The 17,692-nt window shown below is 41.3% G+C and overlaps 1 protein-coding gene across 1 annotated transcript in view; it reads left to right on the forward strand.

Annotated features, from left to right (window-relative positions):
* AHSG (alpha 2-HS glycoprotein) overlaps positions 1–17,692 on the forward strand; it is a 77,460-nt gene that overhangs the window by 16,583 nt on the left and 43,185 nt on the right. The window contains exon 3 of the mRNA XM_085635315.1: positions 2,969–3,053. Within this exon, the coding sequence (XP_085491441.1) occupies positions 2,969–3,053 (85 nt within the window). The remainder of the gene's footprint in view (positions 1–2,968; positions 3,054–17,692) is intronic.

The raw sequence follows: 17,692 nt of genomic DNA on the forward strand, positions 1-17,692 counted from the left end.
TTCAAAAGAAGGAACACCCTACACACTCCTTTCACATTCACACTGTTCAAACTGCAATGTGCAAATCAAGAATTACACAACTGTTAAAGACGCCTAAGATCGACCATTTGCAACCCATCGCACTACTATCTTATTTGAATAACTAACTTATTAGAGGAAATCTTTAAAACAATGGCTGCAGACCGGCTTGTGTTACAAAAAGCAAATGCCGACTAACACTCATCATCCAGCCCTTCCAGTGGCACAGTCCACCTTATCATAGGTGAGGCTCCACCGTAGTCAGTTTTCAATGGAGAAGAAGCATTTCTGATCCCACTCACTCAATTATTTCTCTAGTTAACCTGTAGTAGGCAGATGAGAACGGGCATAGTTCTTCTAATTCCTAACAGATCCATTAGCAGATGTATTAATACACTCTTACCAATAAACCAATCACATTTCCTGAAGAAGTATCCAACAGAGCTCTACATTGCTCTTCTCTTTATACATAAATGATGTGGAAGAAACACTTCCGGTGGTGGGTGCATATACACCCAGGATTCGGAGGAAGCAGATCCCAATACTCCTTTATGCTCACTATGCGGCTGTCTTAGCATGTACCCCAAAAAGTCTGCAGTTTTAATAGACTCATTCTCAGACTTTATGGAAAGGAAGAGTATGAAAATCAATATTGCTAAAACTTATACAATGAGTTGTGATCGCGTGAGATGGAAACAACGCAACGCATGGTCGCCATACAGTAGTATTGGGTTCTGCTGCCTCCCAATCCTGGGGGTATCTGCATCCACCGCCTGAAGTGTTTTTTCCACATCATTTATGTATAAAGAGAAGAAGAAGGTCCCCCAGGATGCACCCCTGTTGGACCCTCTCCTTATACCAAAAGGTGCGGTCAATTCACCCTGTCTGCCATATTGAACTTTGGATTTTAAATCATTATACAGGTGTGCCAAAAATGAAATTACTAAATGCAAACACTTTTAGTTATCTGAGGATCCAGTTTTCATCTAAACTGGACTTGAAGTACCATAGGTAGCTCTGTGTATCAAATATGATCAGGAAAAATAAAGTTTTTTTGAGGTTTACCTCTAAAGTAGGCATCTAAGAAATTGCTCAGATGCTCACTCTATTGGGGACAAGGGTGTTCTACATAAAATAGAAAATGCCTTTCTACAGAGACTCCTGGAAGTACCTCCTCTACTCCAGCATCCATTCTTCTCTTGAATTGGGTGTTGATTTCTTCTTGGATACCCTTGAAAGTAATCGCCTCCTATTATGGTGATCTGTTGGTCCAAACAAGAAACTTTGTTTATTAAATCAATTCTTAAGGATTTGTGGACCTATATATGATGAATAGAAACTCCTGGCTACGGAATATAAAGCAGGCCCTGTCGGGATTGGGCCAGACAGAGGGCGACTTATGGTCTCACCCGGAGGAAATTTTAAGTCATTCTAAAAAAAGATATAACAGAGCATGTGTTTGGGGTCTGCCATGGCAAGAGGGTACAAGTAGACTTCCCCAAGGTAACAGTGGGGCAATATATAGTATAGAACGATCAGCCTGGATGTAAATTGTACCTCAAGATAACCAATAATGCACAATATAGGTACCTTCTAACTCATTTTCACTTTTTCACTTTCCATTATTTGACTGTATCCCCCATAAAATTAAGGTTGTGGTAAAATCACCTGAAAATGCCCTTGCGATGATTGGTCAGAGCAGACTACTCAGCACGTAGCACTTTTTTGTAAGTTTTACCTAATCCCAGGATATCCATTCTTAAATCTCTTTTTCTACAAGAAGGAATCATTCATCATCAGGTGGCATTTAAAAGTTTTGTATGAAAAAGGGGACATGACAGTAGGCCATTGGGTCATCCTGTTTCTTTCTGAAGTGATCCGTACTAGAGCTCTATTAGATGACTCAAGGAATACAATAAGTTAATTGGGTTAGGGCCAGGCTTTGTTTTGCTGTCGCTACCCTTAGTGATTTAGTGGCTATATTCAAATGGTGTTAGATTAAATCAATTTTAAATTGTAATGGCTATTGCAGGAATTTGATGCTAATTTGCGAGATGTTTGTTTTCCATTGTATTTCTTTAATCTATTTTAGATGTTATTTTAACTGTCTTCACGCTGTGTAAATTTTGGTTTTATGAGATGCATGTTATAACTATATTGTAATATATTTTATTGTATTAACCTGGTGCTTTTATGGTTCACATAACGTGTTCCGAATAAGGCTTTTGACTGACTGTCAATCTACTCCGTTCGCTCTCTTCAGAGTATAGATTGAGGATATGTGAGTTAGATTATGAGGCAGTGCTAAGGTAATACTCAAAATATCACTTTAAAAGAAGTGAATTCAGAAGAGCATTCCAGTTAGCTTTTCAATTTTTTTCTGATCATCTAATTGCCTACTTCAATAAGTTCACTATTTCAAAGCATATGCAGCATTTACTCCTACGGTATTCAATTTAGTCAACACAGCACCATCCGAAAAAGCACCCCATAACTATTAATGTGCGTATTATTTTGTGGAACACCGGCCCAGTTTTCAGTTTGAAAATATAGCGCCTAAACTTGTGTGAGCCCTTATTTCTATTTTCCAAGGCAGAACATGTTCAAATCATGGTCACTCTGGGGTAAAATAGCCTGGAAAATATCATGAATGACATCTCCCTTAAATTACATAAAGCCACATCTAAACCAGTTGCAAAACTATAATGGCTTAAGTGTGGCTTATGTGTTGTTGGCTTGTAAAGGCTGATTCTTAGCTGCTGATCATTCTATATGATACTCTACATAATGGTGAGAATTTGCAGCCACACTCAGAATGGCTTTAACCTAAAAACATGTACAAAAAAAGATTAGATAAAGTAGTTAAAGTAAATGTCCAAAGCTTTGCAGTGAATGTTCTATAATTGTCATGAATTTAAGTCTACATTTCAGGTTTCTGTTTTACCTACAGACAGTTGAAGGCGACTGCGATGTCAAACTGCTCAAACTGGATGGCAACTTTACTGTTCTGAGCTACAGGTGCAAATCAGAGCCAGGTAAGATGTTTTATTTAATTTACAGTTTCACATTCTATGTTACCCTTCTTATCTGCGTTAAATATCATTAAATAATTATTTCAAAACAGTAAAATGTAGATAAGTCCCTGATTTCAGACGAGGCCACTCAACTACCCATCAGAATGGAAAATGGTAGATTGGCATAAAAGTAAAGTTGAAAATTCTACTTCCTTAGGTCTTCTGATGCAATTTCTGTGTTGTCACAGCCTTGGTATTGGCCAGGTAAACTAAGCAGAGGGCTTTATTGACATCACTGGTATAATTAGGGCTTTGGTGGGCAAGGAATGAGTCAATGACAGTCCTTGATAGATGCTATTAGCTGTGTATTGAATCTTTCTTATGAAAAGCCTGTTAGGATTTGTCTGAGATGTGCTACCACAGGTCTGTGCAACATTAGTCGATGAAGGACAATCTTATGCCAGACTTTTCATATGAAATACATAAGCTTAAATATTATGTTTGATGGAAATTATGATTATCTTGAGTTTCAGGAATGGATACTGCTCTAATGGACCAACACTGCACTTAGGTCTACAGAATCCTCTCATAGGCCTTGAAAGAGCAAACCCTAACAAGCTCTTTGCTAATTTCCCACCCTGAGCTGACATGTTAATATATGGTTTGTCAATAAAGGTCTGTGGGAAGGAAAAAAAGGCACAATATCTACTGCCCTCTGGTCAAGTCTGAAAAGTAGGAGAAATGCCATTCAACCTAAAGGACACGAGTCACGTGTTTATACTCCCTTTTATACTCCAAGTCAGAACCCGTTGGGTCTGGGTACAGCTGTGCACCTTATTCTTATGGAAGGGCACGTAATCTAGCCATTACTCTGTGTTTCCAGTTAGAGCTGCCTTGTAGACCATGTTTCTTATTAAAGGGACCAAGAGAAAAAGGCAGTTCTCTTTTCCCTGTCCTGCATGCTAACAATCACCAACAACAGGCACCTTAGAAAGTTGTTTTATTTCTTTATTTGATGAGGCCAGCTTGGGTTTTGAGATATATTGTGATATAATTCACTGGAAGGCCCCTTTAATAATGGAAATAAGCAGTTCAGACAGGAAAAGGGCTAATGAGTTCCAGAATGAGGTTATGCAGAGTGGGCAGTTATATCTCAATTTACCCTTTGAAATCTGCAGGCCATAACTAAATACTTGTTCCAAGGTAATAGGTGAGATGTCAGAAATTCAAAATGTGAAATAAAAAAAAACATTTTTACTATTTTTTCACTGTGTTGCTGTCCCACAATTAATGGCTCATGAGAATGGCAATGTAACTAATATTTTTAGAAAGATCCACAGAGGCTAATTTAGAGCTGGGTGGTAATGGGAAGACCTCCTGTTTCTAGGGGAAGTGCTATATATGGAACAGGATCTTTTAGTGCCGTGGTACTCAGAGTACAGCCCGCAGGCCACCAGCATCCCACCAGACCTTTCTTGGTGGTCCACGGACCTTTTCATGGCCCGTTCTTGCTTGGGCAAGTCCAGGACAGTTGCTTCCTAACGGGCTCCCCTGAGGTTTTTAGTAAACACAAAGGATTTCTACTGTAGCATGTGCGATAGCAACTTCACTCTGTATGCTTCAGTGACCCTCTTTTGTGTTTACTGGAAGTCTCAGGGACATCAATCACTAAGCACTGGTGGGAAGCAAAGGCCCTTTAAAAGTCAAGCTGTTGCACATTCACAGCCGACATTTAAGGATCCTTTCAGCAAGCTTCCTGCTACCTCTGCTGAGGGCGTCACTGGATGCAGCCTAGTCTGTCCACACCGCTTGCAGTGTCCACACCGCTTGCAGCCTGCTCTCTCTGCCCTCCCAAAGGACTACACACGCAGCAGGGGGCCTCCCGTGAATCTGGCCAGCCAGTTCCCCTCCTCGCCGACCAGCTTGTTTTCCTTCTTTACCAGCCTGCTCCCAGCCAGCCAGCTGCCCTCCTCGTCAAGTTGTCTGACTGCCCTGTAAAATGTGCCTGCAGGTTGCCTTTGAGGCCAGTGGTTGGTCTGTTTATTGACAGTTTTTGGGCCTGTTTTACAGTCTGCTGGGTCCAAATTTGCTGACATGGGCCACATTTTTAGGTATCTAATTTACTTAAGAGGGCCAATTCTATTTTGGTACCAGGGCCTATTTTATGTCCCAGTTTGACCCTGTCCCTCATGCCCTCCATGTCCCTGCATGTCTCTTGTTACAGGTTAAAACTAGTCTCCTTGTCTCTGTTCACAGGACACAGCAGTATTCCTCTTGTTTTTGCATGTCTGTTTACAGGTGCATGCTGGCTCACCTGTAACTGCATGTGAGTTATGAGTGAACATTAGTCACCTATCATTGCAAATACACATCTATCAAAGAGTTCTTTACCAAAGGCAAGTGCATGGTTTATTTATATATGCTGTTATAGTGTTTCTTCAGTGTAAGTGCAGCTCTGGCTTGTAATTTGCAAACATGTGCCTCTTTATTTTACCTGTAGTTTACAAGTGGGGACCACTTTTATTTTGGTGCCCGGTCTATTTTTTGTCCCAGTCTGACACTGCCAATAAAAAGGTTTGCTGAAAATAATAAGGGTGACTTAATGACACTGTTTGAGCCTCTGCAGAGCCTGAAAACTAGTGGTGTCACCCTGGGAGGGGGTGTCCTTGTGGAGCACTACCAGTACCCTGACCACCCCCCCCGCCTCATCACCAGCTGCTGTCAATAAAACAAGGACATTGGCCACCCAGCCTGGGACCACCATATTGTTGCTCTTTTTTCACATTTTCTTCACGTTTGAATTCCCTGTGTTGTTTTATTTGGTAGGGTGTTGTGTTTCTGTCGTTATTTTCATGCAATATATTCCTTTTGTTTGATTTACTGTGAAAAGAGCTCCCTCCATAACTGTGTGCGCTCAGGTTGTTTGCAGGTGTTTATGAAAGGGCACAGATGAGAACTGTGCAGTTCAAGCCTACGGCAAAGCAGACTTCTCACAGTACCCATTAGTGGGTCAAAAATGGGTTCAGAATAAATGGTCATCCAATCCTTGGACTGCCTCTTCAGAGCGCATAGAGAGCAATGTTCAGGTGTGCCAAATATAAATGTGTTTCTATGTGAAAGTGGGTGGATGAGGAATAGAACTGCTTAAATATTGCAATGGCAAGAGAGTTATATAAATCACTTCTAGAGGTGACAAATATCCAGTATTGTTAACTGTAACTGTGGAATGTGGCAATCCTATTTCCGTTACATTAAAAAAAAAAAAGAGAAAATGCTTGTCTCTAATCCTTATGTATCCCCCATAAAATATGTTGCAGTCCTGTATTAGTTTGGTTTCTTTGCGTTATTTTCTTACAGAGTGGATTTCCGTTTTGTAACCTTTCTTTTTTTTTAGGTCGAAATTGCAGGCAGCGCACATGTGCTTTTGCTTGGCAACCTACTGCATCTTAAAAAAATCTATTAAAAAAGGGGGTTTTAGCCTGCCAATCACTTACCATTCATTGGCATCATCTTCACTTTTCTTTGCTGCCTTATAATTCGGCATTGTGTTTGATGCTGTCACTTCTGGGGCAGGTAGACAAAATTAGATATGCTCTGGTGGGATACCTTTTACCCATCAAACTAGGATACCTGGCAAATTGCAAGCATATTCCAAAATTACTTTTTCTAATGTGCTTCTCTGGTCTCTGAGAATGGACCAAGGCTAATTTGTGTGTTAAAAATTAAATATTTACTCACATGTGAGTGCCTCTGTTTTTATACACCACTTTGTGTGTTTAAATAAATAACATTGCTTTGGTGTTGCTCAAAAAGGTCTATAGCCAAGACTCGTTGTCAGTCCTTTAGGCGCGAGCCGAGGTGCTGGTCCTTTTGTAATGAGCCATGGCACCGCTCCATTTGTCGTGAGCCAAGGTATCAGTCCCTTTGTCATGAGACAGTGTCGGTCCATTGGTCATGAGATTACCCCAGTCCATTGGTTGCGAGATGGTGACGGTCCAACTGTCGTGAGGCACTGTCGGTCCATCAGTTGTAAGCCTTGTCGGTCCATCGGTCATAAGACGGTATCGGTTCATTGGTCGTGAGGTTGAAAGTTTGATTCCTGGTCCTTGTTACCTAATGTACAGTAATACACCAGCTGGAGAGCTCTGGAATGGCCTTGAGTCCAGTTACCAAACAATACAAACACCCCAGATCCATACAGAGTGAACACAGAGCATTCCAGGCAGCATGGGAAGAAGAATACTTTTTTGTTGAATGTCCAAAAGAGAAGGCCACCTGTTTGCTTTACAAAGAGAAAGTAAATGTCATTTAAAAATCTGACCTGTAGTGACACTGAAAAATCTGACACTCAGAATAGAACTTCCCATTGAACTCAAAACCGCATTCTGCAAAAGTGGCATCATTAAAGCAACCTCTTGTTTCCCATCAGAGGCTCTTCCTTTGTCAGATGAAGGAATTTGAGTCTGTTACAGAAGCATCATTCAAAATATGCTACTTATCGGCCAAACATAAGAAACCATTCAGGGAGGTTGAGCTGGTGAATAAATATTTCCTCTGGCACACGCCAACGACTGTTATACAACTGGGAAAAGTATTTAGGGCCGCCACGGAGGTTTGATAAGGGAACAGTGACTCTGATCTGCACATGGTGATGATTGTTATGCAACTGTGAAAGTATTTTGGGCCGTGACGGAGGATTGACGAGGAAACAGTGACTGTGATCTGCCCCTCAAGAATCCGTGACATAGACCATCATTGGTGCTCATTTGTGTGAGGTGGTCCCATTATGTGTTTGAGGTGCTATTACAGACGTCACGAATTTGGGTCTGTGAGAGACACAACCCGTTTAAGAGTCCATTACTATTCCATTGCCCTTGTCCTGAGGAGGCCAAGAAAAATTCCAAAGGCTGAAACGCGTCCGCGTAAACATGTATTTCGTGTCTCTATCAAGTTGATTGAGTCGTTTAAATAATTTTGTTACTGACACTCTAGAGCTATAAGAATATTAGTCTTTTTGCCTAAAGTGTTAATTTAGACTACCTCTGAGGGTATCACCCAGAATAAATGGGTGAACACTAGTATCAATGTATTTTGGGGTATTGGAAACGCTAAATTGAATGTATAGTTCTGTATATATCTTTTTCACAGGTCTTTTTGTGGTCTTATTCTTTGATCAGAGATCGGTGCCATTGTATATGTATGTTGTAATTCATGTGATAATATAGATTAAAAACTATAGAGAGGGTGATTACTCATAAATAAAAGTCATATATTAATTCCTCCATATCAATGCTTGTTTGTACATGTTAATGTCCCATACCCAGGTATAGGAGGGTGAGTTGGGTATACCCCGGATATATATATTTGAAATATTTCCTTTCGGCATCCAAATTTTATTTCAAAAACTATAGTAATAAAGCCAGCATTTTAAAGGAAATCAGCGAATTACAGCTATCAGATTCCACTTGTGCATGCAGAATAGAGGCAATGCGTCAAAACGTCCAAGTAGTTAGAGGGTTACCTATCTTCAGCATTGCCATGGATGAGTCAACAGATATAGGTGATGTGGCCCAGTTAATTGTTTGGGTGAGGTCTTTGGACCAATAAATTCATCCAAAAGAAGGGCTCCTGTGCCTTCTACCACTGCAAGGGCACACAAGAGGAGAAGATATACTGGGCAGCATCTATAACGTCTTTGAAACACATCACATACCACTCAAAAATATTGTCAGCATCACAACAAATAAGCCTCCTGCCATGATAGGCTTGTATCTCTGTTTAAAAAGAAGCTCACCGGACAGACTATCATAGACTGCCACTGCATTATTCATCAAGAAGTTCTGTGTGCAAAATTAAAGGAAGGAGAATTTAATAAAGTCCTAGAACTTGCAGTGAACATTGTTAATTTTATTTGTGCCAAAGCCCTTGACCATAGACATGTTAAAGCAATGCTGCAGGATTCCGAAGCTGAATATACATTCCTCTTAATGCACACTGAAGTGCGATGACTAAGCAAATGGAAAGTTTTGGAGCGGTTCATCGCTTTGCTTCCTCAAATTGAGCCCTTTGTAAACAGTAGCAGTTAATTATTCCCAGAACTAAAGGCTGCAAAATGACTGATAATGCTCCTTTTTCATTCAGATCTATTCGCACGCTTCAATGCTCACAATTTGACACTGCAAGGCAAACAACAGCTTGTGTTCTCCACAATCAATGATACTTACTCATTTGAAAGTAAGCGTGTGCTATTCAAAGAACAGCTGGAGGATGCAGACTTCACCCACTTTCCAAAACTGTTGGCTGTGAAGCAAAGGTTTCCAAATGCCCCAAAAATGCTGTCAATGCTAAACCTTGGTGCATGTCTTGGGGACAAATCTGGGGAGTTCAAAAGACAATTTTCTCAATTCAGAGCTCTCCCCACTCTGTTCAGGGTGGTTGGAAAACCCTGGAGGGTGAGTGCACAAAATATTGATGATGACCTAATTGCCATTAAAAGGCCACAAGCAGAAATAGAGCTGGTTGACATGCAGCATAATTCAGCTCTTAAAGCATCTCTTTTGAGGTGGGCACTAGAAGAACTCTGGAAACTTTGTCTTCTGATAAATCTCCTCTTTTTTTACAGTGGCCCTAGAAAGTAATTTGTATGTTTGGGTCAGCATATGCTTGTGAAAGCTAGTTTTCCACAATGCGAGTGTTGAAGAGTAAACTTAGAAATAAACCTACAGACTTACATCTGGATCAGCTCTCGAGGCTTGCCGTTTCAGACACAGTACCCGATTATAAGACACTAATAGGAGATGAAGTGTAAAATAAGATTCTAGTATATCTGTCTTTAACTTATTTTTCAGAATCAGTAAACCTGTGCTGCATTGGCCCTGTGCTGAATATCTTTTTAGTGAGGATTACCATGCATTGCCTCTTAAGATTGCTATTGCCTGATAATAAAAATTAATTATTAAAATGGCAATAGAATGTGTTTTTTGAAGTATGCATACCTATGAAAGGTCATTCAGCTGTTTGAAAAGCTCCTCCTTGTAGCTTTGTAGTTACATCTGCTTTTGAAATATAGCATTGTCTAGTAATGTTTTGAAAAGATGATTTTCTTTTACTCTAGTAGCCCCTCCCCTACCCAAACCTTCCCCACCCGCAGGCTCACAAACCAGATTGTAATTCTGCCCCTCGAGAATATGTTTGTGAGTACCCATGCTTTGGAGAAAGTTTCTTTAAAATTCAATCTTTCTGGTGAAAGAAATCCCATTGATGTATTCCCAACATTCAGCACTTTCTTCTCAAAATGGGTGATTTTCTTTGGCCATACACAATAAGGAGCAAAAGAGGGATAGACAATCAGGTCGCCCTCCATTCAATTAAGTCACAATATATAAAAGGCCTGATTGCCTTTAGACACCCGTCACATTCCGATGAATCAGAGAGCAATTTAATAATATTCCTGCTCAAATGCTAACTTCTCAAGAATGCTAATCACATTCGGATCTGGGTGTACAAATCTCACTGTTTGTCAGACTACCAAGGAGTGAGCAGTCTTTGTTGAAATAATCAAGACAAAAAAATGTGTGAAATGTCAGAAAGTACCTCACGTAAGAATCACCAAGGGAGCTGCTGGTTGGTACTCACCAGTTTGCTCACATTTTTCATCATTGGTGACTTTCATGACTGTGAAAACGGAAAAGAAATTCAGTGTCAAAACAATGCTCAAGAGGTGATGGAAAGGAACAGAAATGTGTGAAAGAATGCGCGCCCAAGTGCTTGTGGCATTCTATACCCACTGGGCCCCGTGGTGAGAAAAGGGCACACTTTGCTTCTCCAAGCTAAAATAGGTTGTGGCTCACTTGCACATATATGTACTTTATTGGAACCCGTGAGCACACTCAAATTGAAATGAACGGTATGCTTCAGACTATTTCATTCAGGAAAGGCCAACATGTTTCATTGCCAATAAATTCGGACAATTTCATAAGGGCTTCGGGGACCAGTCTTCACCTCACTGGTACTTCGAGTTTAACCGGGTGGTTGCTAACTTGATTCATACCAGTAACACACCCCGAGGGGAGTGTTCCTTACTTCGTGGCCACACAGCCCCTGTAAATAGTCCTAATGGCTGTTTGTCGACAGCTATCTTTTGCACATCAAGCTTGATAGTATTAATTACTAGGTCAGCCGCAAACTTGTGCCGCCCAGGGGCAGCGCATTCAAGTGAAATACAGAGCGGCAGCTTCAAAGCTGCTCTGTGTTTCACTGTGCAGGCGGCAAACTGCCTGAACTTTAAAGAGGGATTAGAGATCCCTTTGCAGGTTGGTGCAGTGAGTGACTATACCTACTAGCAAGGTAATGTCTGGGGGGTCTATAGGCCGTCCTTTTCCCCCTCCATAGGGATGCCATCAGGGGCCACATTGACAGTGCGCCACCTTATTGTGTTGCACTTTCTGTGCACCTCCTGACAGCTCCTTTGTATCTGCGTCCATCGCATGGCGCAGGTGCAGAGGTAAAGAGATTCCCTCATTCACATGTGGCCATGCCCCCATGCAAATGAGGTAATACCCTATTGAGATAGGGCTGGTGCTACATGTGCGCAATCTAAATTACAGAAGGGGCAGCACAAGCGTCTGTGACACCTTCTGTAATACTAAAGTGCGCCAGGGGCACACAAAGTGGGTTCACATGCCCGTTACGCACATCCAAATAAAGGACAACTTTGTAACTGAAACGTAAAACATAGTTCTTCTTTCTACTCTATGATGAAAATATTTATCCCCTTGAGGAATCCTTTCCATCACACTGATTCCACTTTTAGGTGTGTTTTCTACCCATTAACACAGTGGAAAACTGTTTCCAAGGTGGAAAGATAACTGAAAATTAGTTTTTAAATATCCACAAACATATATGTTTGCTGGTATTAACTATCTTTTGTAGGTATAGCCGTTCGGGTACTGCGACAAACCTGGCCTAGTACTGCTGGGACATTCTATCAAAATGGTGTATTAACTGGGTGTAAATCCCATATGCACTGATATCTTTTTCCCAGTTTCGGATTTAGTGAGCCAGGAATTGGATTTTGGCATGCAAATGATGTTTTCTGCACACCTAGATAGAACTTTGGTGTGCAAAATGGTTGAAGAATAGAGCAAAACGTGTCTTCTTCCATGCTGTGTTTTTTTCCAGCAACAGACAGGTAGATCTCAGACGTTGAAACAAAGAAGAAAAGCATATTTTGTGTTCATTGCCTATGGGTATATTCATATGGCACATTGTATGGAAAAATAGGTCTTTTCACAAGAGATTAAGTGGAGAAACAAGCAAGAAGTTAGATATAGGTTAGATGGTAGAGATCTGGTGTTTGTACATAGGCATATATGAGGAGAGTTAATAAATAAGAATGATGATACTACCAATAATGTAGAAAATCAGTTCTTGGCAAGATACCTACATGTTCATGACTTTATAGTTCTCAATAACTTGCAATATCTTTTGTGGGTAAAATTCATCACATATAACACATCCCTAATGCAACCAACTTCTTTTTGTCAGGTCCTATAACGCTATCCCATTATAGAGGAACTCAATAATAACTGGCAAAAAAGAAAACAACATACACAATTAAGATATAAAAAACTATTCATAAAAAGGTTGAGGTACTGTGCCAGCAACACTGCCCTTTTACTTCAGATGCAATTGGAGGGGTGTGCTCTTTTGCACCTTCTTAAAACCACTACTGACTACACTCAATATGATATGAAAAATAAATACTGAAAGCAGGGTAAAGAGAATGGGATGAGAGAGAAAACTGAGACACTGGAATTTAGTTTCTTTCTTATTGCTCTGCTGGGCACAGATGCCTTCAGAATGGAACCGATGTCTCAATTCACATAGGAAAACACACAAGATGATGGACGGAATGTTGCACATTGGCAAAACATTCACCCGCCAGTCACAGATCTGGGTTTAATCCATTGTTATTTTGCTCCCCACACCACCCCAGTTCAGACATGGCCATATGCAAATCACTCTTGACCCTATGCCTCATGGGAACAGTCCAGCCCGAACTGCCAAGCCATGTCTTCCCTGGACCGGAATCAAGCATCCTAGGACCGGTTTCGGGGTTTCACCCCTCTTCAGCCAGGATAGCTTGACTCCAGTGGGGTAGTGAGCACGGGACCCATGTATGGGCATACCCTTCCCACATAGGGCGAACAGCAAAATACACAAGATGATGGACGGAATGTTGCACAATTCACATAGGGACATTTTTAATACTCTGCCATACACATCATGCATTGAACTTCAGCAGTGAAACTACTTACCTTTAGAACATCTCTGTGTAACCTACTCACTGTGATTTAGTATGAAACTGAAATACACGAAGATACAAGTGACCAATGAAATGCTGATCTCAGCTCCCTCTCCATTGGCCAGATAACTTCTTCTTACTTCATATGGAAACAACTTTTGAGACTGATTGGCTAATTCCTGATTTAGTCTTGGTGCGCCACATATAATTAAAGATGTGTTAATACTCCTAATCTTGATGATATACATTTAACTTAGGAAGCCTGAGGTATACAATTCCTTAGGATCAAAGCCCTTCCAAATGACCAAATATTGCAATTGCTTTCTGACAATTTTCGAAGCTAAAATATTATGCACCTTACAAACTTTTTCGGCATTCACCTGACTCAGTGCAGGATTGGGAGCAAGTTTTGTCTTTGAAGCACATGATTTCAGCAAAGAAACATGGGATACTGAATGAATTTTCATGGACTGGGGCAGTGTCCTCTTTTCAGCAATGGGATTCACAATCAGTTCAATAGAGAATGGACCCACAACATTGAGTTGCAACTTACAAGGTTCTTCAAGATATATATATTTTTATGAGTACCAACACTTTCTCACCATCAACATAATAAGGCACTGGATTTTCTTACAATCACCATAGAATTTGAAACTAGCTTTATCTAGGTCTTCTTGTGGTGACTGCAACACTTTTTTTTAACTCACAAAGTGAACTTGGACAGATGGACCTAATAAACGTAGGGGCTGGTTACAATGCAGTTCAGAAGGCTCCAACTGTCGGTCGGAGCCTTCTGAACCGCATTGTGATGTGCCAGTCGCATTCCTTTCCGACCTCCTCATTTTGATGGAGGCGGTGGGAAAGGAATCCAACTGGTCATTCTGGCTGGCTTTGAACGGGCTCAGAGAGCCCATCCACCAGTTGGAATGCCGCAAGTAATATCAAGGGCGGGCCTTTCCGCCCTTGAGATTACGATGAGGGTTTCCGGCATGGTTTCCATGCCGGTTTCCCCGACATGGAAACCATGTCAGAAAGCATATTTGGGCGCCCCCTGCAGGCCCCTCTTGGGTGCACGGCCTACGGTTGGAGGCCCCCCAGTTGTTCTCTGCACCTTGTGGGTGCAGGGATGAACCACACTTCCCATTTTACTATGGGAGCTTGCATTACGGCCGGTTTACGGCCAGAATGCATGCTCCCATATTAAAATGTAGGAATGCGACTAAACAGTATTCGGTCGCATCCTAATTAGGTGGTCGTGTCCGCCGACAGGGTGTTGGTCAGTCCCATGACCGATGCGATGTAGGGGGAAGTGATTCCGCCTGACATCGTGATGAGGGCCAGAATGTCTGATCTAACAGTAGTACTAGAGGAAGAGGGCCATTTAAGCAAAAGAAGGGAGGTGTTTCCGATGAATGCTTTGGATTATTGCATGTTACTTTTGGCCTGTGTCTTACTCCAGTCCTTATCTTAACTTTAGATCTCAGATATTGTTCAGTGCTAGATAGCAATCATGAACTGTGAGTTACTGTAAATATGGAGAGAGATTGTTACTGGACAGTCATCACAACTGGTCTGTCAGACTGAGGTGGTGTGCACAGTGCCTTGGCTTGTGTGTTAGTGTGTGAGAGGGCATTGAATGTAGGTGATTGTGTGAGTATAGTTACTGATGTGTGTGAGCTGGTCTGGTCATGATCATCGTCTGAGTATTAGGCAGAGTATGAGGTAGGGACTTGATCATGTGTGCCAGTGTGATCCTAGGCAGTGATCATGAGTTCTGCCTGTATGAGGTTATACTGTCAACATTGACTATGTGTCAGTGTGAGGCTGGAAAGTGATCAAGCATTCTTTGTAAGTGTAGGTTTTCGACAATGCTCATGGTTTGTGTGCCACTAAGATGTAGTGTGAGCTGTGTACCTGTGTGTCAGTGTAAAGATGGGCAAAGAATATGAACTGTGAGGTTTTATGATGTTGGGCAATTATTGTGATTTGTGTGAGGCTGAACCGTAGTAGTCAAGTTAGTGTTTTGGACAGTAATGTTCCCCTGCCCTGAGTACTTAACTGTAAGTACCTGACATTCCGCATTTTGATTTTGGTCCAGGCCTCACACTAAAGTATTGTGTCTGAGAAGGTCTATGCCTGTCCCTTCACATGAGTAAGGTCCTGTAACTGTTCTGTGACCCAGATGGATGCACCAAGTGTTCTTTTATTTGACTGACAGTGGATCACTGTCCCTGTCAATGGTTTAGCATGTAAACCGGTGGTGGCACTGTACCGTGTTTTGTGAATCAGTAGTTGTGACCATACCTTTTTATCTATGTCACTGGAGTGCTAACCCGGATCCCAGAGATAACATCCCCAATGTCTACTATATGTGTGTGCAGGGACGTACATGTTTTGTGTGTCTGAGTGAACCAGATTAATTGAGGCCAGGGGGTTCCCTGTCATCGTCATGTCCACAAGATGTAGTTTAGGTTCTTATACCAGACAGTGATAATGTATCATGAATATTTCTGAGACTGCAGGGAGGAGACCAAGCTCTGAAGTGGGGAAAGAGGAGGCAGAGTGCCTTTATGAAAATGAATTAGTCATTTTGCTGAGAGGAGCTGATTAGTCTTCCCGAGCACTGCCATTTGGTAAAAGGTGGAGGTGAATGGTGGAACTGCAGCTTCTTTTGTTCAGTATGAAGGATCCTTTAGGTAAAGCCATACCTTTCTCTCTTTCTCGATCCATGTTCAGTGGGGTTGTTGATAGCAGGTGCACAAAGTTCACATCTCTTTGCGCTTCTGCTGTAGGTACTATAGGCTGGAGACTTCCCTGCTGCGTGGAGCCTCACTTTATAGAAAGTCTGTTTCTGGAGAACAGCCTGGTAAAGACACTTAAAAGAAGTACCATTGCTAACCAGTCAGAAAGTGCATACAGAGAATCCACATTCTCTTTCTGCCTTCACTGTACAAAGGTGGTTGCCACTGACCTACCTATTGTTGCATTTCCAAGTTCTCTTTGACCAATATAGGGAGTGCTTCTACAGCATACTCAGAGGACTACTGTGTAACCAAAGCTATTGTCAGCCTCTTATCCAGTTTCCCAAACGTGAGGGGACATCACACAGAATCTGATTTGGAAGGGAGAAGTTGTCCCCCGTCCTGAAGTGCCTGGAGGCCAACCTGCCTGCTGAGAGATTGAAGAGGCATGACAATCCTATATCATTGTGATTGTCCAGGATGAGCCAAAAGCAGCTGACTCCCGAGCTTTAGGGTCCTTCTGATACATTTTCTAGATTTTCTACAGCATGGCCTGGAAATTAGGCTTTCTAGACCCCTGGCACTTAGGACTTTTCAATGTGCCAAGACAGACAGCTAGTTGGGCTGCAACCATCTCGCAGCCCAATAAGCAGTACTTTAGTCAGATGCATTTCAGGTAATGGTCAATTCTATGAAACATCACAGGGATGATTAGTGGAACCCAAACCTTATTTTATGACAGCGAGACACACTCAAGAGCACTAGGAGACAATGGATTAATTTTAAATATTTATTCTATAATTACAATCCTATCAAATACACAAAATTTGAATTATAACTATAATAAAGACAAACAGAATAGTAGCTGCAAGTAATATGAACAGCAAATAATATTCCAACATATTGGCTGTTTAGCATGAGATCAATCTCACCTTCATTTGTTTTGCTTACTAAGCTAAACTCAGCATCCACCCAAATAAAAGCCTAATTCGAGTATTAAGGACGGTTCACACTCTCATATCTGTTTTGAATAACGAAGTTACTGTTCAATATAAGTGAGTCTGCTATTCTCGCCTCTGCTGGAAGAAAGGCTGACAAGCCCCCAGTAAGTGAAGACTAAAAGCGCCTACCATTAGCCTTCAGTAAAAATATGTGAAGTGATCCTGGATAGCCTAGCTCATCTCAGTCTCCTGTCATGAAGTTCCTCTCTAGCTTTTGACGCTTTGTTCCTAACTTATATAACATTATAAGGCCACTGTTGAATCTTTAACAATAAACAATTAACAGAAAGTGGCCTGGTGATCTTTCAACAATAATAATAAACGAGAATGAATTTTTCAGTTTTCATGTAACTATATTCAAAACTTAACAATTATTTTCGAACAGAATGCAGCTCAGGTTAATTAGTGTGAACATATTAGAGCAGAATTGATTATCACATTACAAGGAACAGGTACAAATAAACAAACATGCACTGCAATGTATATGTAAACAATTAACAAATGTAACCTGAAAAGGGGGACGCCTAATAGAAGAAGAACATGATAATTATAACATATCCACTGAGGAGGAGGAAGGGGAGCAATCATTAAGCTCCATGTAGCGGAGCATAG

The sequence above is a fragment of the Triturus cristatus genome, chromosome 11 (genome assembly GCF_964204655.1).
Source record: "Triturus cristatus chromosome 11, aTriCri1.1, whole genome shotgun sequence".
Lineage (NCBI taxonomy): Eukaryota > Metazoa > Chordata > Amphibia > Caudata > Salamandridae > Triturus > Triturus cristatus.